We start from the raw sequence: 25,935 nt of genomic DNA, 5'->3' as shown, positions 1-25,935 counted from the left end.
AAAGCAGGGCTTTATCAATCATTGATCCAGAAAAGGATATATATAACATGGCAACATTGCAAAGTTACATTGTTACAGCTGCAGAACACTTTTAAAAGACTATTTTACAAAATTGGAGTAACTTGAACGAGAGCAGTTCTTACACTAATTTGATGCAAATAACTTGTTTGTCGGAGTGGTAAACACCACCTGTCTTGTGAAGTACAGTAAATATTGAAGCGGGAGAATGCAACAAAAGGCTCCCACCAATCCCCTCGCACCCCTGGCCTAGAGGATCACGGCCCAGGCACCCGCCTCGAGAGGAGTTTGCCCATCTACCAGACGACCAAATACCCTGGTACAGGAACATACGGATGTGCCCACCAGCCTGCCCACCAGCCTGCCCTGCCCATGCCGACACCTGCGGCATCGATGAACTCGACTGAACCATGCAACAGTAAATGAACACATCATTAGAGATGCCATGACGACCTAGCCAACGGTCAGCACACCCGTGCAAGCATGCACACTGGACACTCCCACACCAATCCACACGAAGAACATATTCAGTGCTATGACGTAGGTGACGGACACACCCACTGACGCGCATCTTTATTATTTTTCACATAGGCTTTTCAAAATGCAGAAACGCAAGACGCACAATGAACTCATCTAAAAATGCTTGCTCACGCTTCTCCTAAACCCATGCATTACAATGAGAAATATAACGAAGACATGATACTGGGGATAAAAGCAATATGATACCATAACCTAAAGCTCTGTGTATCAAACGTTTCCACCTATGCACCAGGCCCAAGTAGGCCGCAAGCAAGAGCTTCCATGAACATTGAATGAGCAAGAGTACAGTTGCTGACCCTGCAGAATGAGCCCGGCGAGAGCACACAGTCAAGGGCACAATGTTGCAAACTCGCATGCCGCAAGCCGACGCCAAGGTCACACCTGCAAATTAAGCCAGGCACACAGTGGAAAATGCAATATTAATTGTGCAGAATTCTGCCTCAACCACGGTCTCGCCTCACGTGACCAAGCCGAACCTGACAGGGTGCCAGGCCCAGGAGGTGGGAGGCGCCTGGATCCCACGTTTCAAGACACAGGCAGATACAATTAAGCGACTCAATGGACATCTGCGGCGGTGAGAGTAGCCTGCCTTCCAGCATATGAATAAATCCTCACATTGTCTGCACATACCCATAGTGATACATTGTTGCAAATGACAGGTGCACCGCGAGCTGGGAACAGCGATGGTCCCAGACTGGGGGGCTCGCGAATGGACCAATCAGAACATGGGGCTCTTATCACTGACGCCATTAACATTAGCCAATCCTCAGGGGTCTTCATGTAACAATTTTCATGTATCAAATTGAAGGGACAACCCAAGTATACCACCTGACTGACCCTCCACCACTAACAACGCTCTCTATACGTATGCTATACTAACCCTACCACTTGAGGAACCAATCCAGAGTGGCGATAGGTTTTTTGCTAACTTTCCCAGGTGACGCAAGTAGCGCGTCATACTAAGGTAAAAAGGGCCTGCGAGCCCCACGATTGTGAAGTGAGTGTCAGGACAGACGCGTACGATCCTTGACCCATCCCTGCCGTTTTGTTTAATAAACAGCAGAATCACCTTGCTTCTTGCGTGTGTCTCATACTCATTCTTTGGGATATACGGGAGGAGTTGGGGCCACCCTGCCCGGAGGTCCGCGGACGGCCCAGCAGACCCCGGGAGAATTTCCCCCCGACAATATGCTACAGGTTTACTGTGGACAGTAAATGGTGATAATGTCATGAAGATAGTTGGTGATAATGTCATGAAGGTTAAGCATTTTCATTGCTGCTTTGCTGGAGAATTTGTTCATGCATCGTAAGACTAGAAGGGGCTCTACCCCCACAGAGGTTTCATATTTCACCAATAAGTTTCTGCAATGCATTCCATTATATCATTGAAACTTGTAATAAATCAGAAGATGAGAACCTCCGACATTAAAAGGCTGATATAAGAAAGCAATTAAGATTGAATTAATTGCACACTATCACCTAATGATATTGTTTACAGCACAAAATCGTCAGTGGTTATTTTTCCCTGTGGAAGAGAAATATTTGACAATGTCACTTTTATCGTTGATCAGAACAAACAGGAAGGAATCTATTGTGACTTTACATGGCTTCCCTGCTGTGGCACCCGGTATGGGTATTGGCTTCCATAATAAGGCTGTTGAAGTTGCAATGTGCTTAGATAGATGGATCTTGAGAACACTGCTATACTTGTTTCCACATTGAAGCATGGCAGAACTTTTTCTTATGAGAAGGTTATTTTACTTTTCTAATCGATTGCCTTTGGGCTACCAGAATTGTATTCTTCTCTTTTGTCTTCGTTATCTCCATGCGCAATGAAAATCGAATTACCTAAACATGAACAATCTAAAAATATATTGCTGTTGTTGTGGTCACAAACCTTAAAAGGAAACTCAAAACTATTGTTGTAAATCTGACATCCATCTTCCTAAATGAGTGCTTGGTGACCTCATAGAAAATTTGTCTTGAAATGGACTAACATATGCCATTTCTTTTCTGTTTCTCTTAAACGATGACATGTCCGTAGACAGGACGGTCACAGATATGTGTTCCTTTGGTTTCCTAAAATGTAGACATGTGGAAGACAAGCCAACGCATGCTCAGAAGTTGTTAACACTGGGAGCTAAAAATCATATCAGCATTTAGCAGTCTGTTTTGTAGAATGGTTTGAGTGTGTGTTGTAAGTCTTATCAAGTCAATGAAAACAAGGATGTCACTTTACCAAATGACAGAAAATCAGAGGTATCATAGTGCTTAACAATAGTTTTATTAGTGAGTGTACGAGACACTTGGGACTGTAAAAGCCCAGCGCAAACCACAATGCTATGTTTAAAAATAATGTTCAAATATTTACCTGCATACCAATGACAGCATAGATGAAAAACAGCATGGCAATTAACAGAGCTACATAAGGCAAGGCCTGAAAAAGAAAAATGACTCAATTATTTCACAGCAATGTACACTGGTTGAAAGCTATGCAACATGTGGACTTAAAATTCTGACATACACTCTCTGATACAATGTACACTGTACATTTTCTGGAGATGTTCTATCTCACTTTAAGAAACTACTAGCAGAAGTACCCGTTCTCTGACAGACATGATAACACTGATCCTGTAGGTCGCTGTTCCGATTCGCTTATCGTTTGAAGTGCTTTGTACCCTGAAGTAAACAGCACTGAGAATGGGCGTGTGTGGCTGGCTGACATACCCCAGAGCAGATGTTAGGGGGAGGCCGTATAAGGAAACAGTCGCTTCACCAAGTCACAAACCCACCAACAAATGTCGACTTGTGCGAAAATCTGGGGAACAGGGTGGGGTGTCCAAATGTCATGTATCCAGTAATGTCTGGAGGGTCCCAATAGGTAACTATGCAAACTTTGGTGCAAACACAGACTTGAAGATAAGCATACACATAAGGTGGTGTGTTCAAACAGGGAAGACTATCAAATGGAGCTATGTTTTCACAGTCCAGAGATGTGGGTGATCCTGACAGGATCTGTTGATAGCTTCCTCACTACCCGGTAAACCAGAATAATATTCTCCAATGGCTCTATTGTCTCCAAGTAATACTGAAGCAACTTTATACTCTTTTTAGTGATAAGTTGAGCCCAGGAGGCAATGTTTACTAGACAACTCTATGATGTCTCGGAGTCAGGGTGTTCTACCCTAAATAGCTGTGGCATCCACAATGCCTTAAAAGTTTGGAACACGATTCGACAAAAAAAAGAGCTTATAAAAGACGTTGGAAAGATCATCAACACTGTCATTGGGACACATGGGTTTCAAGCATAATAACAGAGTGTATTTATGGAATAAAAGAGAAAGCAATATTTTGTGCATGATGTTCAAGCTAAAATAAAAATAATAAAGGCAGTGGAACTAAAAGGCAGGCAACTTTTAGTTGATGAACCCATGGCCTCTCTCTCACTGTGGCCACTATCTACAGGTCGCCCTCTTCCTCCCTGAGCGGGCTGACCTCTCCACCTTGCTCCTTGCCTCCACTTCTCAACTTCTCTTCCTTAGAGACTTGAACATCCACTTGGATGCTACCAGCCATTCTTCAGGACTCTTTCACAACCTCTGCGTTTCTCTCTCTCTCTCTCTCTCTCTCTCTCTCTCTCTCTCTCTCTCTCTCTCTCTCTCTCTCTCTCTTTCTTTATTCTTCCCTCTGGCCCGACTCACTCTGCAGGGCACACCTGGATGTTCTGATCTCTTCAGACCTCCCCTTCTCTAATCCTCTCACCGCTCCTCTCTCTTGGAGTAATCACTCTCTCTTTTCCCCACAGGTCAAGCCAACTAGCACTGTCACCTACCTTCTCGGGCATCCTACCCATGAATCATGTGTCAGTTGAGGCTTTCGGCACTACTTTCTCTCCTCCACCTGCACCTTTGGCTGACTCACACTCTGACACAGCCCTCTGTAACCTTCATCTCTCTATCTCTAACACTCTGGATGTCCTTACCCGGTCATGAGGATCCACTTGAAATCCAAATCCAAGTGCAACTCTTGGTATGATTCCGACCTCGCTGTCCTTAAACACAAGTTTAGGACGGCGGAAGGGAAGTGGAGGACATTGAGCGCACCCCCTGACAAACTGGACTGCCGCCTGCTCCAAAGGCAGTAAAAAGTCTGTCCTCTCTAAGAAGAGAGCCTACATCCACGCCTGCATCTCTGCAGCATCTAACAACTCGGCCGAACCTTTCAAAATCTGCAAGGACTTGGCCACTCAGCGCTGCCAGAAGCACGGAAACTGCTCTCCTGAACACCAGTGAAGACTTGCTCGCCAATCTTGACTCTAATCTCCCTTCTGTCCTTATTCTCCTCGATCTATCCACTGCTTTTGACGCAGTGAAGCATGCCATTCTGCTCAATCGCCTCTGCCACAACCTTGGTATTACTGATCAGGCCCTGTCCTGGTTGACCGCCTTTCTCACCAACCGACCCTCTCACGTCCAATTGGGGTCTTTCCTCTCTTCCATCTATCTCTCCCTACTTGTGGTGTTCCCCAGGGGTCTAACCTCTCTCCCTGGCTCTTCAACCGATACCTCACACCTCTTGCCCACTGCATCGTTACTTCCTGCTCCAATTTTCAATGTTATGCGGTTGACACTCGGCTCTCTTTCAGGTTCCCCTCAGCCACCTCTGCACCATCTTGACCTTTCTATTCAATCAAACTCAAAAGGCTTTGTTAACAGGAAGCATACAGCAGATCTTTCCTTTAACTTCAAAGAATCACTCAGCTCTGGCCTGGGGTCCTCACACCACTTTGGAAATCAGATCTAAACTATACATATGACTAAAGATAACAGCCATGTATAGAGGGTGACAAATGGGAGCAGATTTTGATGAGCTTACGGAGAAGAAAGAGTCATTTGAAGTGTAACTGAAAAGAGTTAAGAAGAGAAAATGTTTAGAGAGTTGGGAGGTGGATGGAGAGAAGATAATGAGCTATGAGAAGTGCAAAACAGCTAGGATTTGAATATGTGACATGCATCACGACATACTTACCTGAAATGATTTAATGAACGTCCACAATAATGTTCGGATACCTTCACCCCGACTCAGAAGTTTTACCAATCGCATCACCCGGAAAAGGCGAAAAAACGTGATGGAGATTCTAGAACTGTCTTCTGAGCTCTGAAAGGGACCATGTCAAAGCCAAACCAAATGAAAAACCAGAACATGCAAAACATTCAGAAAAAAACAGCAATGGAATAAAGGAAAGCATTGAAGTGCTTTGCAACACTAAGTAATTAGTTGCAGCCTTTTAATTCATATCAACATAATATGTACATGCAAAGATAGCATACAGCTGTAATGCAATCCACCAAGCACATGCAGTGCTAAACCTTACAGCATGTTTTACTTTTTCTAGAAAAAAATATACGTACCTGCACCATCACATTAATTAATTTTCCTGCCATGGCCAAGAGATCAGGGTGTAATGTCTAAAATGGTTGAACCGCTACAACTAAGTGTCATCATGGCAACAAAAAGCCCAAGCCGGATCTAAATCTTGACAGTTTTACCACAACAACATAGCGTGGTAAGAGGTTTGGGTAAGGTGTTAACGCATGGGACCCTTTACCCTAGGACAATGCACAATGAGATGTAATTGATAAACGATTTCCGGGTGGCTACCATCAACTTCAAATAAAAATACATTAAAAACGAATAGAATGTATATAATGCTCAATGCCAAATGTATGTAATCATATTTGTGGCATTTGCATTTCCGTTGAGGTTTTGAAGCATTGTAATATAAGAGGTGGATTGTGTATTGTTGTTGGAGTGGTTTGGGTGAAGTGTGTTCCTTTAGTTAACAGGTATGTTCCTGGAATGTAGTTATCAATGCATGCGTGGGGTTTTAAAAGTGTGTGTAAGTGTGCTGGGGTTGTTGGTTCAGTTCATAGGGTGGGAGTGAGACAATTTCATCATTTTACCCCATTGTGAAATCACAATTCATAAAATCTTCTACTGATGAACACCCCTCTGCTTCACATGAATAAACAATGCCTACATCCTATCGAAAAAGTACCAACATCTGAGCAGACAAGACATCTCACTTCATTCCTAAAAACCACCAAATGCGGAACGCCTTAGGAAAATAAAATAAAAACACTGACTAATCTGAAGAGCCTACAAAACGCAGAATTTAAGAATTACACAAATATCACATTCAAATACCCGAATCTTTGCCACGCTTGCTATTCTGAGTCGTATTGTGAGCCTAAAATGTAACACATACGTCCTTTTTTTTATAAAGCCTTCATCATATGCCAGTGCGAAGGATGCACACAAGAGGCAAAAGCTGCATTCTTCAATACACAAGAGGATTCCAAAAGGAAGTTTCATCAAAATCTCTGAATTTGCAGGATGCCAAGGCATATGTGCCATGAAAATGCATCGAGGTTCATGTGCTCCCTCTGTTGAAACAATTCCTCTATGATTGTCCCTGTTCCGGGACAGGTGCAAGAGAATGCACAATGGAGAGAAGTGTCTTTGCAGACATCTGCAGACATTTTTATGCCCCTAGCAACAGGTTTGCTATTTTTATTTTAACACTGCAGCACAAAATTAGGAGTGGACATATAAAAATAGCATTAGTAATTGCTGCTGGTGTCCAATGCAAATGTATACAAAGGCTGGATGTAGGTTTATTCCTCACGCATGCAAAACTCTTAGCGAATCAGGAGGTTTGCATGCAGGGAGAGCCGGAGAGTCGGATGCAGGATGTGACAAGTGTGATGCTGGAAATGCATCGGAGGGACAGGGCCTCCGTATACTTGTCCTTTACTGCCTTTTATCGTGTGTTCTGACGTGTTTTCCGTTCAGGAGTTCATGTGGGACTCCTGGCGGTGCAGCTCTCTCTTTTGGTTTTGGTGAACAGACCCATGGGATACCCTTATGGCACCCATGGTTGGGGGTACAACCTTGTGCCACTAGTGTATGTTTTTGGGCACCTGTGTGTGGCCCACAGAGCAGGGTATGGGCTGGTGGCAGCTCCATGCTGAATTTGACAGATGCTCTGAGTATCCTCCATTTTGGGATACCCAGGCCCTGCCATTGGAATCAGGTGATTCCTGATAGGAAACAAGATGGCTCCTGTGGCCTCTTGCTTTCTATTGCCTGTTACCTTGTTTTCCCAAAGTCCTGGGAAGCCCTGACTCTGTCCCTTCCCCCTGACTGGCTGTTTGATGGAAGTTCCATATATGGTGTTGTTGTGAAGTCCAGGCCAGACTGGCTGGAGCCTTCCCAGTGACTGTATGTTGTGGGTACACCCTGTGGGGGGGACCTGGGTGAATGGAGTGTGTGACGAATACGCATTCTGTGTTGTGGATGTCTAGTATCTGGTGTTTGACACAATGACTGAGACAGCTCTGCCCGAAACTGCTATGAATGCAGTGTGGAGTGTTGAATGGCTGGGTTCTTGTCCCAATACACATAACTTGTTGTGAGTGTCTGGAGAGAAGTGAGTGGCCTGAATGCACTATGCACCCGATTGGCTGCCTGCCTGCATGAATGCCCTTCTGACCGACTGGTTGCCTGAGTGTGACCCAGCAGAATGAATGGGAGACCAACTAGTATATCTAGGGGCCTCTCACTGCTAGAATTCGTGTTCAGAAGCTGAAGTCCAAACTACGAAGAGTAACTGGAGTGAAACTGAAGCTTGAACTTGAAGCCCTGCTGGAAGAGAAGAACTGCTGTTGCCCTTCTTCATCAATCAGAAAGCTGCTGTGTCTTCAAGGACTGACCCAGAGAGGACCTGAAAGGCGGCCTCCTCCCGAGCTACAAGGGACCATCATGCAACCAGCTGATCTTTTCCAAAGCTCCCTGGTAGATAGACCTATGACAGTCTGGTTGCCGACCGGAGACGGCGACTGCCGCGGAATCCCAAAGAGAAGCGCATGGACTGTTGTCCATCACCGTCGGCAACCGCCATCGTCGACCGGAGCCGGCATGCTCCCGTTTGCCTAAGATTTCCACTTGATCTAAGGACGCTCTCGTCTGCACCGCCGCCCGCTTTATCCCGCTGGAGAAGGCCAAGCCGTCGACGAGTCGACGCCCTTGCTGGGCCACAGTTCTTCAAACTCTTTGCGGTCCTGAACAATCGTCACCGAGGTGCCCTGCACACCTCTTTCTTGCAGGGCGCCATCGCTCCGCCGTCGACGAGCACCACTAGGGACGAAGCTGCTGCCTCACCGTTGTCATTCAATCCTGTTCTACGTCGGACGTTTGACGACCCGTGCCTTCTGCCTTAAAGGGAGGGCACTCAAGAAGGGCCGTCGATTCCCCGACGACGAACGCTACAACGCCAGGTACTTTGGGGTTGTGGAACTATTGTAGAAGGAAATAAGACTGCTGGAACAATATATGGACTGAGCTTGCAATACATCTTTATTCTACAGGTTGCCCAGGTGGGGGGATCTTCACACAGAACTGTGTCTAGTGGTAGGGGCCAGTATTCTGCCTATTGTTCTAACCAACTGCTTTCCTCTTATATCTATTGTTGGTTACTTTTATTCCTTGATCTGTGTGACATTTGATGCACTTTAATGAGATCTGATAATAATTGTGGTACCACTTTAGAACTGTATATATTTGCCATTGTAGATTTTCTGAGCACAAAGTGAGTTATTGTGATAGTGTACATAACCTTGAATATTATAAAGACTGTGTTTTAACTAATACAGTGTGTGGACATTCCTTTGTGGGGACTACACTGTACTTAAGAACCAGCCTGCATCACCTCCTGAGAAGCTAGGCCTTGATTGCTTGACTTCGTACCAATAATAGAGAATCTTGGCTGGGGTCCTCTGTGCCTCTCCTCTACCATATAGAGAACAGAAGTACAGACACCCCCCTCCAGTCTTTACAACAAGCACTTTCCTTCTGCCAACCCACTTCTCGATTTCTTTGTGAAACTGGCCTATAGCTTTAAAGAAGGGGAAGCATACATTTAGGTATGTATAAAGCTGCAGTCCTAGTTCTTGAATATGTAGAATTTGTTGGAAGGAGATGATATTTTTATACAATACTCCCACTTCACTTGATGATTACTTTAGATTTGGTGTGTAGATTCCGAGTACAAATCCTGTGCAAAGGGTTAAACAATAACCATAGGTGGGATGTCAGTATAACAACTATTCGGTTAGATGGTACTCTTAACCCTAGATTCCTTTCATTCTGCAAAGGGGAAAATCATTGTAGAGCAAATCACAGCATCTCATTTGTTGAAGAGTTCAATCGGTCTATTCATAAAGCATACCTATATTTCTCCCCTTTTCAGGAAAGTTATAAGGCAAGATATGTGGCATGCGTAAAGCTAATGTATGCTGATCGCAATGGAAAACAGATTTAAAATGTTGGCTGCATGAACTGGATAGTTCATAGACTTCAATGATCTCTACGAAAAAAGAAACACAAACACTGAATGAACTGCAGAACCGTTTGTTATTCAAATGATCAGGTATGAATCAATTGAGCTAGTCTCTCAAGTATAGGTGTATTTGAATTATTACTGTAGGGCAACATTATGGGAAAACCAGCAAATGGGTTATGCAGGGTCTCATGTACAATAGTGCACTCAACTAACCATTCCCCAAGCAACAAGGTGCATTCAAACTCACCTCATGAATAATCATGATGTGTGTACACAGCTTTGCACTGTCCTGCACAGAGGCTGCACCTGATGGACAGGTGCATAATTAGGGTAGCAAGTTCGGACACAGGAAAGCACATCTCATTGCGACTACCATCATGACCATAAACCAGTAACGTGCTGACATACTAAGCCCAGTGTGGGAAAAGGTTGGCACGCTCCATAAAGAACACATGCGCTTAGTATGTCAGTACATTTCTAGTTCAATTGCTTAACACAGGTTTTAACTGTCTAATTTAAACCCGCAAAGCTTTAACACATGACATGGTGCACCAGTAATACTTGGACCACAGATATATTTGTTAATGAGTTGTAGTTGGTCATAATATGTATGCGTGATTTAAATCTGAACTACAGCAAAGGAAAGACTGGTAGTGGTGAGACCTTCAAGTGTGTGGGGAAAAACACTTTCAAGTAAAAAAGGAATTTTGTTAAAAACATTTAAAAAGCCCCACACCACTAAATGTAGAGTGCAATGCATAGCATTGAAATATACCCTGTCAAGATCAACAGTTGCTTTTGAGATACGGTGCGACTACAATAGAACAGCATGTGGGATAGCTTCATATTGTTGAGGTCTGAGTGCAACATGAAAGTAACAGGTTCCAACTCAGGCTGCTACACTAAAGACTTTCCAAAAAATCCAAACTTGTGTTGGGTATACAAACACGTGTTATTTACAGTTGTTCAAGTTTCCGAAGCCTATTGCACTGATGTTTTGAAACGCCTTTAGTTCTTAGCAGGTCCACCATTTTAGATATATTTTGTGCCTGTCATTACAAGTAGGCAAGGAGTCAATATGGTGGAGGCCAAAAGGAAAACAAGAGTAAAAGGAATGAGCACTCCATATTGCATTTAATTCACGAGAGCACTGCAAATGAACACAAGCCCACTGCATACATCTAAGAGGATAGTTGTGAAAAAGACAGTAGCTATTAGTACAGAATATTGCCAGAAAAAAGAATGCAGTAGAATGGATGTCAAATCAATGGGGTCAATTGCTAATCTTACCGCAGGATCCCCAGTTGGGGATGGTTCTGTTGGCTTTTGCTTTAAAAGATTAAGCATATTTGATGTATAAATGTTATTTTAATAAAACAATACATCTTAGATAAATGCTCAGACATTGTTTCCAGTTCTTGATTTTACTTTCTTTATGTTCAATTTCACTGTCAACAGCAAACATGGAAGTTCAGGTTTCCATTTGAAAAGAAAGATCACTTTTACTTTTCTAATTAATGTGCATGCCACACATACTTTTCTAATGCTGCAAATGAAATGTAACTTCCAGAAAGTAGACACCATAATTTGCTTTTTTTGTGTCAAATACAGCTTGAATACAATTTTTAATCAGCTGATAAAAAACGTCACATTTTTAAATTAAAGAATAATCAACAATTCTGTCAACGTACTCCGAGTATCTGCGTGTAAAGCAATACAAGGCATTAATGGAAAAGAAAGTTATTATACATGCAGCAGTTGTACTTGCAGGAATTCCTTTTCTAGTAGCATGGGATCAAGATATACTAAGGTGATAACATGTGATTATATGCCTTCAGTATATCGAACAAATATTATCTATGAAGTACTGTTTTTAGAACATTCAGAATTCATATAGTGAATATAAATAGTATCATTTTTCAATGAAATATTGTTCTTCTTTGTTAATGTACATAATTTAGTAAAGTTGGAATGACATATTATCAATTCACATTTCCTTGGCTTAAAACAGTTTCTGCACATACCAGAGTTATATATTTAAATAAAAACATTTGGTTGCTAGTGACATTGCTCTGATCTTACTTACCATTCTTACCCCATTTGAGATTATAACAATACACTACCACCATGGGGAATGAGGTACTCCTCAATCTAAACAAAGGCTGCACAAATAATTAGCTTGCTTTCAATTTGTCAGAGGTATATAGCTCAGGCGTTCCTTTAAGTGGCATGATTGCCCCCATTTCTGCAATTTCATCATCAATATCCCCATTGCCCATAGGGCTTTCTGATATGACATTATAGAGGTACAATATATGCTAATTCTTTTGTATTTATTTTTTATTTGATTTAATTGCACAAGACAATTTTTACAAAAATGAAGAACAACAAAAGAAAAAGCAACATTCAAATCCTTGGTTCTAACTAACTATATCCTAGATATGTGGTCCAGTCCCTTTGTCTAATATGTTTCCGGGAAAATATTTTACGCGCTGATCTCTTAATAATAATATAGCACTAGCAGCCGGGGTCACTATTCGTGTTCATTATTCCTCCTCAGCATCGTTTGACTGTGTACATTCTTTTTTCTTTGGGCAGTCCAAACCAATTTGTCTGAAGAAACCCATGACTGCCATTACCCATTGAGTCTTTTGACCACTCATGAGGCGGGCCCACCATTCTTGTTCACTATAGGCGTGGAGATCCTTGAAGAAATGGCAAAGCCAGGTATTTCTTTCTTCATTCAATCCTAAGCATGCTAGGAGGAGATGTCTTATGGTCTCCACCTGATTTGGATTCTCACAAAAGCGAAATTTGTTGGAGGTTGCTAGGCCTCTTATCGCAAAAATCTCATTTGTACTCATCAAGTTCAGACGAATCCGAAGAAAACTTTGACAGGTTTGTTGATCTGGAAATTTACCTAAATAAGGTGTAACCTCATTACGTTTTTTAGGTCTTGCTGGTAGATCTTTAGTAAGTACGTAGCCGTCAGCTTCATCCTGAGTTTCAATCCAGTCAAAATCCAATAACTTCTTGTTAACATTTGTTGGATTTAGTACCAACTCTTCCTCTGTACTTCCTATTCTATTCAGCAGCAGCCTGTTTTTTGAGTTCCAATCAGTGAGCATTACATTCTGCTCCCCCTCCATTTCTCTTTTAATGATTTCAGAAATCGCTTTCGGTGGGGGAAGAATGATTTTTCTGTAAAGCATTAAATCATTCCGCTCCACTGTTGCTTTGATGGAAGTTAAGCTGAGTTCATGGCGGATTAGAGCAATGGGAGTTGATTGTGGCAACACTAGCACTCGCCGCCAAAAGCGTCCTTCCAGTTTTTTCCAGATTAGAGCCGGTATCCGTGGCATGGCTTCAACTCCATAAGTTAGAGCGGGAACAACTTTTGCTTTAAAGAAATCCAATATTGGTAGCAAGAAAAAACTACCAAACTTTCTATTCACCGCTTTTGTTTGGGCTGTCAACGTTTTGATCTTCTAATAGAGATGTTCTTGCATTGGGAGTTCGATTCTGCTGTTATTTAAGATAATACCTAGGTATTTAAAGCTGCTGACCATCTCCAGCTGGCTCCCATCAGCAAAAAGTTTTTGAGTTTTCTTTGTAATCCCGTTATTTCCAAACATGACTTTTGTTTTGGCTTTATTCAATTCCAAGTTATTTTCTTTCAAGTAGGCCCCTCCTTACCTCTTCTCTCTTCTCTTCTTCTATGCCCCCTCTCGCTCCCTGCGCTCTGCTGATCTCACTTTACTCTCTGTTCCCCCACCTCCTTGTGCATCATCTTGTTTCCGCTCCTTCCAGCTCCTTGCCCCCCTACATTGGGATTCCCTTCCTTTCACTATCCGCTCCATGTCCACCTGTTTCTCCTTCTGATCCTCCTTAAAATCACTCCTTCACCCACCTCCCTGACTCCTCTCCCCTTCCTCCTCTTCTTTCTCCTCCCCACACCATCTTCCTGTTCCTTTATCTTTCCCTGTCTGCCCTTTGATCTCCACCCTCCCTAATACTCTCTTTAGTCCCTTTTCCCATACCTCTCCTTTTCTCTTCCTTATCAAATGCAAACTGTTCCACATGCTGTTTTTCTGGTTGGATTCATGTATTTTTTATTGCTTCTATGTTCCATGTTTGATGTTTTGTTTTGAGTAAAGTGCTATATAAACAATAAAATACAAATACAAGCTGTTCAGCTGCCTCTGTAGGCCCACCGTTGTTTGGTCTATTAGTATTATGTCGTCTGCGTGGAGTAATCTAGGAAGTTTTGAGTTGACTAGTGTTGGGGGAAAAGCTCTGATCTTCGTCTGAGAATCCATAAAGTCAGCTGTGTAGGAGTTGTACAATGCCGGGGGCTAAGGGACAACCTTGTTTAACTCCTCCTGCTGTAGATATCTCTCTTGATAGGAGTTCTCCTCTGTTCAATCTCACTCTCATCGATGTATGAGAGCATAAAGTTTTTATGGGTTTGAGGATGGAGTCTGGACAGTTTCGTTGAACCAGCTTTTTCCACAAGGTTTCCCTGTTGGCCTGTTCGAAAGCATGGACCAGGTCAACAAATACTAAGAAAACGGGAGGTTTTCCCTCCAATACGTTAGCCTTCAGAGAGCTGAGCAGCAGAATATTAGCTTTGGTACCCATGCCCTGGACAAAACCCACCTACAGGGGGTCATAATATTCTGATTGCTTTGTACTTTCCTGGAAATTGTCAAGGGCGAAGGACCCAAAGAGTTTCCCAATTGTGTCCAGTAATGCAATGGGCCGATAGTGACAGGGATCATCTTTAGCACCTTTTTTAAAGATGGGGACTACATATGCTTTCCTCCATGAGGACGGAATCTCTCTTGTTTTAATGTAGTTCCATAAGGAAGCCCAGACCCCCGGGTGCTTTTTCAAATTAAAGTTGGTTATCCTGTCTGGGCCCGCCGCTCTTGAGTTGTTTAACTTTCTGATCTTTTTTGCAATTTGGTCCATATCAGTTGGAATTTTTCAACCCATCTCAGTATGCAGCGGGATAGTTGGTGTTTCACTTTCGGCTTTTTATATAGTTCCATGAATGGGTTACCCAAGTGTGTTCAGCCACATTATTCTGCAAAGCTGTGTTTGTCTCATTTGCTCTTGATCTTATCAAAGTCCAAAAGTCCCTTGATCTCTTCCCATTCAAAGTGCGGAGTCTGTTTGATACAATTGGTGACGTTGATGACGCAGCCAAGTTTTGCAAATTTTCTCCATTGTTTTGGCTTCTTCGATTAAGTTGGGATTTCTTGATTCTTTGGCCTTCCTCTTTGCATGCCTCACTTTCTCCTCTTCTCTACCAGCATTTTGTTGTAGGCATATGGATTGGGTTTTGTCACATTGACAAGTTGTGTCTTATTTGTTTTATAGACTATTAGTAGTGGATTATAGTCAATATATTCAGACCTCACAGAGTTCTCATTTATAGCTTTGCTCAGATATTTCTCTTTAAGAGACTTAATGGCTTTTTCATTTAATCTGAGGCTTAATTTCCATTGCAACTTTCAACCTCTGCCGGCATATACATAGATTTTGAGCGGATGGATTTCCAAGTTGTGACCAAAACAAACAAACAAACAAACAAACAAACAAACAAACAAACAAAATGTTATGGTCACTGTTCAAGTCCTGATCACGTCAAAGCTCTCAATGTGAGCCAGGAACTCATGTGAGACACAGGTGTGATCTAGTGTCAGACCTGTTCCATTTCGCTCACATGTGGGGCATAATGGCCCTGATCTGTCTCTCATTCTGTGTAAATTATGGAGGTCATTTGAATCCATCAGAAGGTTCCATTTGCTTCCTTTTATTTGCGATGCAATACGGATGTCATGGGGGCTGAATTTTGATCCCTCTTCAGTACAAACAGCATTTGGATGACCTGTGATTATTATATAGTCAATTTTGTGGGCCTCTTGCACTTCTTCTATAAGGTTTGCCATTCTCTTTATGTTGCTCTCGGTGTAAATAGCAGCTGGGTTCCAATACGTATTTATCAGAAGGATCGTTTCCACTTTTGCCAAGTCTTATCTTCTTTGACGTCTCCCAGGAGATCAGAGTTGCTTGCGTTAACCCCGTTGTCAATATAATTCCCTTCAAATGTAAACTTCAACCAGATCTAATAGCTGTGAGGAGACCCGCTGGGGGGGGGTGACCTTTGAGACTTTTCATAGCAGAGGAAAAGACCAGTTCGTATCCGTAAAGCCTCGGTTCAAAGAGCAACCATGTCTCTTGTAGACATAATACATCAAACACTCCCAATTTCACGTCCGAGTGAGATGTAAAATGACCAAAACCACAGGTATTCCAGGACCCCATTGTGAATGTCACTTCGACAGTGGTGGTCTTAGATTTACTTCTCCCCACTGCCTCTCCAATCCTGCATTTGTTTGATGGATAGGTAGATTTTTGATCATGATGGACTCTAGAGGCCCAAGTCCAATTTTTTATTTCCTCATTTTCAGTATTTTTAGCTTGATGTTCCAATGCTGCGTTGTTCTGAGCCAACTTTTTAACTTCTGATATATCGTGTTAAAAAGTTTTTAGTTGGGGAGCGGGCCTTTTGGATATCTCGCACATTCCCTGCTGCTAGTTTCGAATTGTTGATAACCTCTTCTCCTGACTTTTTTTTAGACAAGATAACTTGTCTATGGTAAGATTCTCAGGCTCTAAAATCTCCCGCATTATCCAGTCTAGGGGATCTTGAAAACTGCCTTATTTGCCTTGAGGGATGAGATCTCGGGGTGGGGTGAGGGGGGGGCTCCTATCTTGATCACAATTATCTGTCTTTTGATGGTGTTTTGAGGACCCCCCTAGAGGAATTTCAGTAAGATCGAAACCCAGTACTCCAAAGTTCTCTGCAGCTTTTCTCAGTAAATCTTTTACTTTTGGTGCGACAATGTGGAGAAATGAGGCTTCTTTACAATCTTCATACGCAGGCTCTATTATCTTTATATCTTCGGAGTGTAAACATCTGAAGCTCGGTATATGGTTGCACAGTTTCAATAAGGTATGACGATTTAGAATCAAATTGTCCTTCTTATTTGATATTCTTTCCAGCTTGAATGTTCTCGTATCCTGTATTTTCCTCACACTCATGTTTTTTTTCCTAGAAACATATGATCTTTCATCTTCCTTGTTTCCTTCTTTTAATGTTGGATCTGTATTTCGTTTTCGGATCCCTCTTCCTTCCTCTTCCCGTGCACCTTGCCGTTTTCTTAGATTCTCAGGGGAATCTTTTAAAGGATTTTTGTTGTTCTGCTGAGTTTTTCTTTTTACATGGGTCTACGATTCTCCCTTTCTCGTCTACGTCTCTGCTCCAAAGATTTATCGAGCTTAGCAGGATGAAGGCATTAATCCATCCTGACAATGTTCCACACGGGCGAGGGGAGCGTAATCTCCATGTACCAGTTTGCATCTGCTGGCGATTGTCAGAAAGGGCGGTGACAGGGATGCCCGGATTAAGACTTTCTTTTTAGGTACCTCAATAGCATCAGCGTCCGTCAGGAACGCTGCTTTTCTTTTTGTTTGAGGTGTTGCTATCAGCTCTGATTCGGCATGCTCCATCATATATAGACTCATGTTCATTAGGTCTACAGAGTCTTCTTTGTCATCTGAGACCGAAGCTATCACCTCCTCCTTTCCCTTAGTCTTAGGGTCCGGGAATGTCTTTTGAATAATTTGTACTTCTCTTCTTCATACTTTTAGTACCACCAAAGGATCACCCTTGTGGTCTTGCAGATTTTCACTTTTCCAGTGATCACTAAGGGAGTTTGTGGTTACATCTTTCCTCCCCGTATCTCCTTGGGTGACAGAGTCTCTTTGAAAAGATTCCATATGGTGATGTTGTTTCCCCAGCTTTTGCCTCACCACACAATCTTTTTGAAGCTTCGTGAGGAGGTAGTTGAACTATTTCACAATGGGTAAGTGAAGGACAGAAAACGGCACCATTGGTCTTGAGTTTCGTTGCTGAGGGTTGTATCTCCTGAGAGGTGATTTTCAGGGTTTTCCTTTTTTGGCTTCTTGACTTTGTTTCTTCGTATTGTTTATTGTTTGATCTCGTAAACTTTTGGGGCACGGCTCTTTGCTCACTCATTGTGGTTGTTACCACAACCTCCAAGGCCGGGCTTACTGCTCTCAATTCTTCTGTTTGAGTAGCCACTGTTGAACTAGGCACTTTCATAGAATCAGGGGCAACATATTTTGTTTACGCATCCTTTGTTGTTGATGTTGATTTGTCTCTATACTGTGATTTTTTCCCTCTTTTTTTGCCATCACATAGCCTTCAAGATAGGACAGCTTTGTATGCATTAAAGCTGTGAATGAGGTATGGCCTTTAAAGGTGTCATTCAATGACTCATACAGCTTACAAAAGGGTGCCAAAGCTTTTGTGACCATTGACATTATAGACATTAGGTCTGTTTTTGTTTAGGGTGTTTCTCTTGTCGTAGGCGTGGGAATTTCACTTAAGCGTCTATTCAGTGGAGTTCTCTCGAGTGATACCCCTCGAAGCAGAACAGGTTCCATACTTTTTCTCTTTATTTGCTCTCTTGCCTGTTGCTCATTTTTCTCCTTCCTTGGTCTATTTACTGAACGAGGGCTGGCCCCCATGGAATTGTTCATTTCATCTAAAATTGATTGACTGACATAGTTCTTGGTGTATTGTCAATCTTGCTTTCGTTAGGCAGGTGATCCCGCTCCCTGAATTCAGGTATTCTATTATGTCTCGATCTAGATTTTGGTGATGAGCCATTAAGCCCTTGTCCTCCGGTATTATCTGGTCTGTCAAGAGCACAATGCCTTTGGAGGCCTCCAAATCTGTTGAAGGTATTATCTTAGGAATAGTAAATGGAGCTTCCTTCTCGTTATGGGTTTTGGTTCGTGGTTTCCCAAAATGCCCTATTTGCCCTAGTGGAGTCTTTACAGGAGAGGCCTTCTCGCTCCGATTCTTGTCGGGCATTACTGGAGTTTTTCAATAATTTTCCCCCGGTGTGCTTTATTTTCTAAGGGGGGGATCAATGATGGGCAATATATTTGGCGATGGGGAGGCAATCATGGCTTCAGCTCCTTCAATCAATTTGGCGTCTGATTTTGTTTGCCGATGCACTGGCTACCGTTAACTTTTTAGTTTTGCAGCGTATTTGAAAGAGCTAATTTCTGCTGCACTGAAAAGGGAGGTGAGTTTCTCGTCTGACTTTTCGCTCGCTTAGGAGCGTTTCTTGTTTTCTTGCTGGACATTTTTCCTCTATGTTGCTGCACATTATGCAGTTTATGGCCACCCGCATCGTCTTTTTTTTTTTTTTAAGTTTGCCTTGCTCCTTTACAATGGTAGATTTTCCGAGCGCGGCTTGGTGAGGTGGATGAACACTCTTCTCGTTTTCTATGCGCCGTGAGTTTGTACCTTCCCCCTCTGGGGATTTATCATCCAGCCCAGACTTCCTATGATCCCCGGGCTTCCCCTTTTCAACTTGGGCTTGATTTAATTTTTTCGAAATAGTCTTCCCCATCCACTACATCCGAATGTGCCACGTATGAGTGGCCCCCCGGTGGAGTTGTTAAGTCATCTGTTTCAATCCTAGGATGCATCTCGATACTTATCGTCTGTTTAATGGGAGGCACAGATGGCTTATAGCGGGTTCAGAAAGATTGATGCAAAGCGTTAAAATCGTGCTCCACTATCTCCTCTATTGGCACATTATGCAAGTCATTGAAACATTCCGGCGGAGGTCCCTGAGTGTTAAGTTCATCAGTCATCAGCTGTTCGCTAACTAAAGTGAGTCCCCCCACCCCCGTTCCAACGTCTTGTGTATGCTGAGGGCTTGATTGCAAGGCAATCGGGAGGACTGGTGTAATCTCTGACGCTGCTGATACAGAAGGCACAAGGGATTTTAGGCCAGATTCTATGGGTGCTTTAATTACAGGAGCACTCTTCGGTAAGTCTATTTCAGTTTTCTTCGGAGCTGTAAAATGAATTGGGTGTAAAGGCGTAGGCTGCCTAGCCGCCTCTTCCCTTTTTTCAGCGGCCCTGAACTTCGCACACACACTCGTAACTGAGGTAGTAGTGGTGGAAACTGTGGCTGCGTTCACCATCAAAGGTTTAGTGATTGGAAGAGGCGCATCCACTTCTGTACATCGCGGGCGGCCACTCCGAAGAATACGGGTTTCGTCCTCCATCCTGAACTGCCATGGACTGCCAAAGACTGCAGTTCACTCTGCGGCCTCTCCGCAGCCAACGGCTGTATTAGAAGGAACAGTGGGTCCACCCACTGACACGATGAACACTGCAAACAGACTCAGCCTCAGCCAGAAAAACAAAAAAGGGTGACCTCCAAAGACTGCAGTTCACTCTGCAGACCACTAAGCTAAGCTAATTGGAATGCCTTGGTGTGTACTGCCAAAGAAGGAGAGAGCATACAAGTACTTGAAACACCACAATGGTAATTGTTTACTTACTCATTTTACTTGGCTCTGCATGCAATCCTGGGGCAGACATCACAATGACACACATAGTGGGACATTTTGCCAGTCCCTGAAATTTTACAAAAGGCACTTCATGAGAATGAACTTCTGTGCATATAGTAGTTTTGATGGTTTTCACTCTAAGATGTGAATAATGCATTTAAACCCAGGTGCCATGCATTACTACTCCCTCTTAATCCAAATAAACCTATGTCAGGAAGCATTTACCTGGAAGTACAAAAAGCAGCTGGATTCCAGACGAATCCAAAGCTATTCTGCTTGCATCAGCGTCCGATGCAGCTGGAGATGCAGTCTGATTGGTGATGGCAGGTTTGGATATCAATGCCCCTGCACCACCAAAGTCAATGGTGAGCAGGGCTAGTGGCGTATTGAGAATAGGAGCGCGTTCAGTGAGCAGGTGGAGGCGACATATATTCATTCGGTTCGTATTATGTGGCATGAAGCCACATTGGTCATGGTGCACTAAGGAAGGGATGACTGTTTGTAATCTATTGGCTAGCAGCTTGGCAAGAATTTTGGCCTCCCCGTTGATTAACAAGATGGGCCTGTATGAGGCGCATGATTCAGGGGGTTTACCCGGTTTGGGGATGACTATGATGTTGACCTTTCGCAGATCTGAAAGGAGGGCCCCTTGTTCCTTAGCATGGAGGAACATTTTATGAAGGGGAGTTGCCATCTTTTCTCCGCCCAGTTTTTTCCAGGTCTCCACCGGGAACCCATTGCGACCCAGCATTTTTCCGAATTGTAGCTGGGAGATGGCTTCAGAAATTTCTGTTTCAGAGAGATCACAGTCTAGTTGCGTCTTCTGCTGCTCGGAGAGTTGAGGACACATGAAATAATCTAGGAAGGAGGAGTTTGTTGGGGATGCCGGCCTACAATACAGGGCGGAATAGAAACTGGCAAAGGTCTCTGCAATGTCTGGGACTGATTGGCCCATTTCATTTCGTTCATTCATGACTTCTCGGACGTACCGGTGCCCCTCCTCCCACCTCTCTAGACAAGCCAGCATTTTACCAGCTTCATCACTGTGCTCGTAGATCCGTGCCCTCGACTCCCGGTGTGCCTGTTTGGAGTTATCTAACAACATTTCGAAAAAACATTCCCTAGCTTTGAGGAGGGAGCAATGTGTTTCAGGGGTTGTATCAAGTATATGTCTAGCCTCCCATTCTTCTACCTCCTTTTCTGCCTCTGTCACCTTCCGCAATTGTTTCCTCTTTTTATTGGACGTCCAGGTGATGATTTCCCCTGTAAGCACTGTTCTGAAAGCCTCCCATAGTACGATAGGGCTATCAACTGTGGTGGAGTTAGTCTCAAAGTACTCATTAGATTTCTCCGTGATAAGCTCGACAAGTTCAGGGAAGCCCAGATAATAGCTATTTAGCCACCATGTCTTAAGAGGAGTAGGTCTATTCACCCGTAGCTCCATTACTAAAGGCGAGTGATCCGAGATGCCGCAGGGAAGTAGTTCTACAGTGGTTACCCTGTGGGATCGGGATGAAGAAGTAATCTAATCTGGACAGGGAAGCGTGGGTCCCCGAGTGGAATGAATAGCTCCTGTCCACTGGGAAGAGTTCTCGCCATCTATCGCAAAAGCCCAGTGCTGACGCGAATGTTGCTTGTTATGTGGGAGTGTTTGGATTGCGATTACGCATGTGGGTACGGTCTATTGTGTTATTCATAACATCATTCAAGTCTTCCCCCTAGAATCCACACATCTGGCTGATGTTTTTCCACCAGGGTAGTTATTTAATCTATCAGTTCTTCCCCAAACCCGGGCAGAGCGTATATGGCCACAATACCCAAAGTCTCCCCCCAAAGCGTGCCTTGTACTACTATGTATCGACCTCTAGAATCCTGTTCTACCACGAGAAGCGTGAAAGGCAAACGCTTATCTATGAGAATTAAGACTCCCAAGGAGCCCATGGATTACCCAGCATGGAACGCAGAGTGATAAATAGTTCTGCGGAAGAAGTTGCAGGTTGAGCCTGCTAAGTGCGTCTCAGTGAGGAGGGCAACGTCAGAAGAGTGTCTGTTAAGAAACTGGGTAATGCGACGTCATTTAATGCCGGAACCCATGCCGTTCACATTCCAGTTAAGAGCTCTGAGAGATTTACAGCGATTAGGGGTCATCTGTGGGGCTTGTATGCTCGTCATAAGTGGTATATAATACTGGGGCTGTAGGAGTTATATGTCGCGGATTCGTGAGGTGTGCACGGCCAGTGGATATATAAGAGTGCCGTAGTAAACATGCAACAAAACCTAACATTAACAACATTCATTGATCCCTTCCCCCCTCCCTATACTCCGCCCCAACATGAAGTACCTGTCGCCCGAACAACGCTGACGGTTAAGGCTACCCCATCAGCCCTAGCCTAAAGAACATATAGTTTCTCAACCTTGCAAACCAATTGCACTGCCAATAAACACTCTAGTGACTCGACTAGGGTCGTAGCCAGTCGCAAATTAGGGGGGGCCTCCACATATCGGGCCGTTCAGCCTCAATCCTTTGGCAGTTCGGTCAGTCATCTGAGCGTGAACAGCATAAGTATGTAGAATGCAGTATGCGCCCTGTCGAGGGGCCTGTACTCTCCCAGGATACGTGTGTGGATAGGCTTCAATATCAGTGCACCAAAAAACCTAGTGTGCTCCCTCCGGCGGCAGTGGTTCGTGTTCTTGCGGCTTCGGAGCCGGAGGATTCCGTTCCGGCAGGGCCTGAAGATTTCTGTTTCTGTTGCTCCAAGCCGGCATTCAAACTCATTCAATGTTTTGCTCCGTCCATTTCCTTGCTTCTTTAGGGTTCGAGAAGTGGACTGAAGTCCCCTTGTGATATATTTTAAGATGGGCAGGATACAGTAGGCCGTACTTCACATTCAGAGTTTGCAATTGTTTCTGTAACTGGTCGAAGGATTGCCTGAATCTCTGAACTTCCCGCTGTAATCTGGAAAGAAGGCTATTTTCCAGCCATTGTAGATTTTGTAGATTATTGCGCCTTTAGCCCGGACCATTGGAAGTAGTGCATCATGATCTCTGTAGTTTAGAAGTTTTGCTATCAATGTGCGAGGTGGGGCACCAGGCAGCGGGCGCCCAGTTGGCATACGGTGGGCTTGTTCGAATGAAAAAAGATTTGAGAAAGGTTCAGGTTCAAATATGTCCACAAGGGTGGTCGGTCAAAAAACCGAAATTGAAAATCTCAAAAAAAAGTCTTGAATTATTTATTTATTTATTTATATGTATTTGTGGGTTCAGGTAAGTATACAAAAAGGGTAAAATAAAAATAAAAAAATGAAAAAAAGGAGGCTGGGGGGGGGGGGAACCCCCCCATTTCGAAATAAAAACGTTTTAAAAAAAAAATTAGAGATTATTTTTTTCGAGATTTTCAATTCGATATTTGTTTTTCCGAGTTTTTTGACTATAAACCGTCCACAAGGCATTGCTCAAGGAACAATTCCATGCTGTGCCCTTCTGTCTTCTCTGGTAGGCCTAGGATCCGAATATTATTACGTCTCGACCTTCCCTCCGCATTGTCGACCTTCTCTTCCAACGTCTTCAGACGTGTCAAGACTAGATATTTGTTGTTCCGTGCTACGCAACCCATCCTCCAATCCAGAAATGTGCTGTTCGGCCTCTCCAGTCCGGGATGTCATCTTCTGGAGGTCATGACGTAGGAGTGAAACAAGAAAGAAACAAAGGGGTAGACCTGCACTATAATTCCTGATCCTTCAGGTATTATGCAGCGAAAAACTATAAGTTGGATCAGTGAAACGGGTTAACTCTGGCAGAATTTAGAACATATCACCTTTTATTTAAGTTGTTTTATTACAAAAATATATATCATTAATTACATAAGAACTCTAAAAAATCAACAATTCATCATCTCTTTCATACTTTCAGACATTCCCCATTCTAACATATCTATCTAAAAAAACACATCAAGTGATACCCAATGCTTAATCTTTTAGTAGAGCATCTATTATTGCTGTTTATTAGCATTTTTCAGCAATGACCCAGTCCATAGTTTCAAGTGTCATTGTGTAACTGGTGTGATGTTTGACCAGATATCGTATTTCTAGAGAAAAGCGTCGACACGTGTTTCGGTCAGAGACCTTCTTCAGGACGTTGGGCAGGAGGACACTTCTCCGCCCTATTATATGCTTGTATGGGCCAAAATTCAATCCCCAAGAAGCAATTCCTAGGATCGTGAGAAAGGACCCAAGGGATTAATCCTCCACTGGTCTCGGTATTTATATCGAGCAACTATCTGATGGCACAAGGAGCAACTCGTGCAAAGACTGCACGGTTATGTAGGTCAGACGTGCACTGATGTATTGCAAGCACTAAATCATCACTGGACCCATCAACAATTCTTGCCTCAGTCCAGTCAATCGGCAACCACAAGCAGGAAAACCACTGCTCCGGACGGCGTTCAATTCGCGCGTAACTGCCGACTGAGTCCGATTGACTGGACTGAGGCAAGAATTGTTGATGGGTCCAGTGATGATTTAGTGCTTGCAATACATCAGTGCACGTCTGACCTACATAACCGTGCAGTCTTTGCACGAGTTGCTCCTTGTGCCATCAGATAGTTGCTCGATATAAATACCGAGACCAGTGGAGGATTAATCCCTTGGGTCCTTTCTCACGATCCTAGGAATTGCTTCTTGGGGATTGAATTTTGGCCCATACAAGCATATAATAGGGCGGAGAAGTGTCCTCCTGCCCAACGTCCTGAAGAAGGTCTCTGACCGAAACACGTGTCGACGCTTTTCTCTAGAAATACGATATCTGGTCAAACATCACACCAGTTACACAATGACACTTGAAACTATGGACTGGGTCATTGCTGAAAAATGCTAATAAACAGCAATAATAGATGCTCTACTAAAAAATTAAGCATTGGGTATCACTTGATGTGTTTTTTTAGATAGATATGTTAGAATGGGGAATGTCTGAAAGTATGAAAGAGATGATGAATTGTTGATTTTTTAGAGTTCTTATGTAATTAATGATATATATTTTTGTAATAAAACAACTTAAATAAAAGGTGATATGTTCTAAATTCTGCCAGAGTTAACCCGTTTCACTGATCCAACTTATAGTTTTTCGCTGTAGGAGTGAAACATCCATGCTGATACCATCCATTTTTTGTTCCATGGAGGCTTGCGAGTCCGCGATCAGCGTCATGTTAACATTCAGGGATATGGTGTTATCCGTCTCCGTCATTGCGTCAGGTGCGAGCTGGTACGCTGAGGTACCAACCATACAAGTAAACTGATCTATTTTGCACTGGTTTGTCACTTTTTTGGATTGGTCTTTGCCCATAATGGGCTCGGGCGTGGCAGGAAGCAGTTTAAGCGTGTGTTTCCCAGTTCAGGCCAGAGGTTGTGGCCCCGTTCAAAACCTCAGAATTGAGCAATCGTCAGTGCGCAGGGCTTCTTCCCCCTGGGTGCCACAGCAAGCATGTGGTTCTTTCGGTGACAACT

General features: G+C 43.4%; 1 protein-coding gene across 5 annotated transcripts in view; it reads right to left on the bottom strand.

Moving 5' to 3' along the window:
• The window catches only part of CACNA1D (calcium voltage-gated channel subunit alpha1 D), a 2,225,258-nt gene that overhangs the window by 676,980 nt on the left and 1,522,343 nt on the right, over window positions 1-25,935 (bottom strand). For all 5 annotated transcript variants that reach the window (XM_069643624.1, XM_069643621.1, XM_069643623.1 and 2 more), the window contains exons 31-32: window positions 5,587-5,715; window positions 2,930-2,995 (exon numbers count right to left, since the gene is read on the bottom strand). In XM_069643624.1, the coding sequence (XP_069499725.1) occupies window positions 2,930-2,995; window positions 5,587-5,715 (195 nt within the window). The remainder of the gene's footprint in view (window positions 1-2,929; window positions 2,996-5,586; window positions 5,716-25,935) is intronic.

Source organism: Ambystoma mexicanum, chromosome 2p (genome assembly GCF_040938575.1).
Source record: "Ambystoma mexicanum isolate Mex_15411 chromosome 2p, UKY_AmexF1_1, whole genome shotgun sequence".
Taxonomy (NCBI): domain Eukaryota; kingdom Metazoa; phylum Chordata; class Amphibia; order Caudata; family Ambystomatidae; genus Ambystoma; species Ambystoma mexicanum.
The sequence above is the reverse complement of the archived record's forward strand: the minus strand, read 5'-3'. Positions and strand labels throughout refer to the sequence as shown.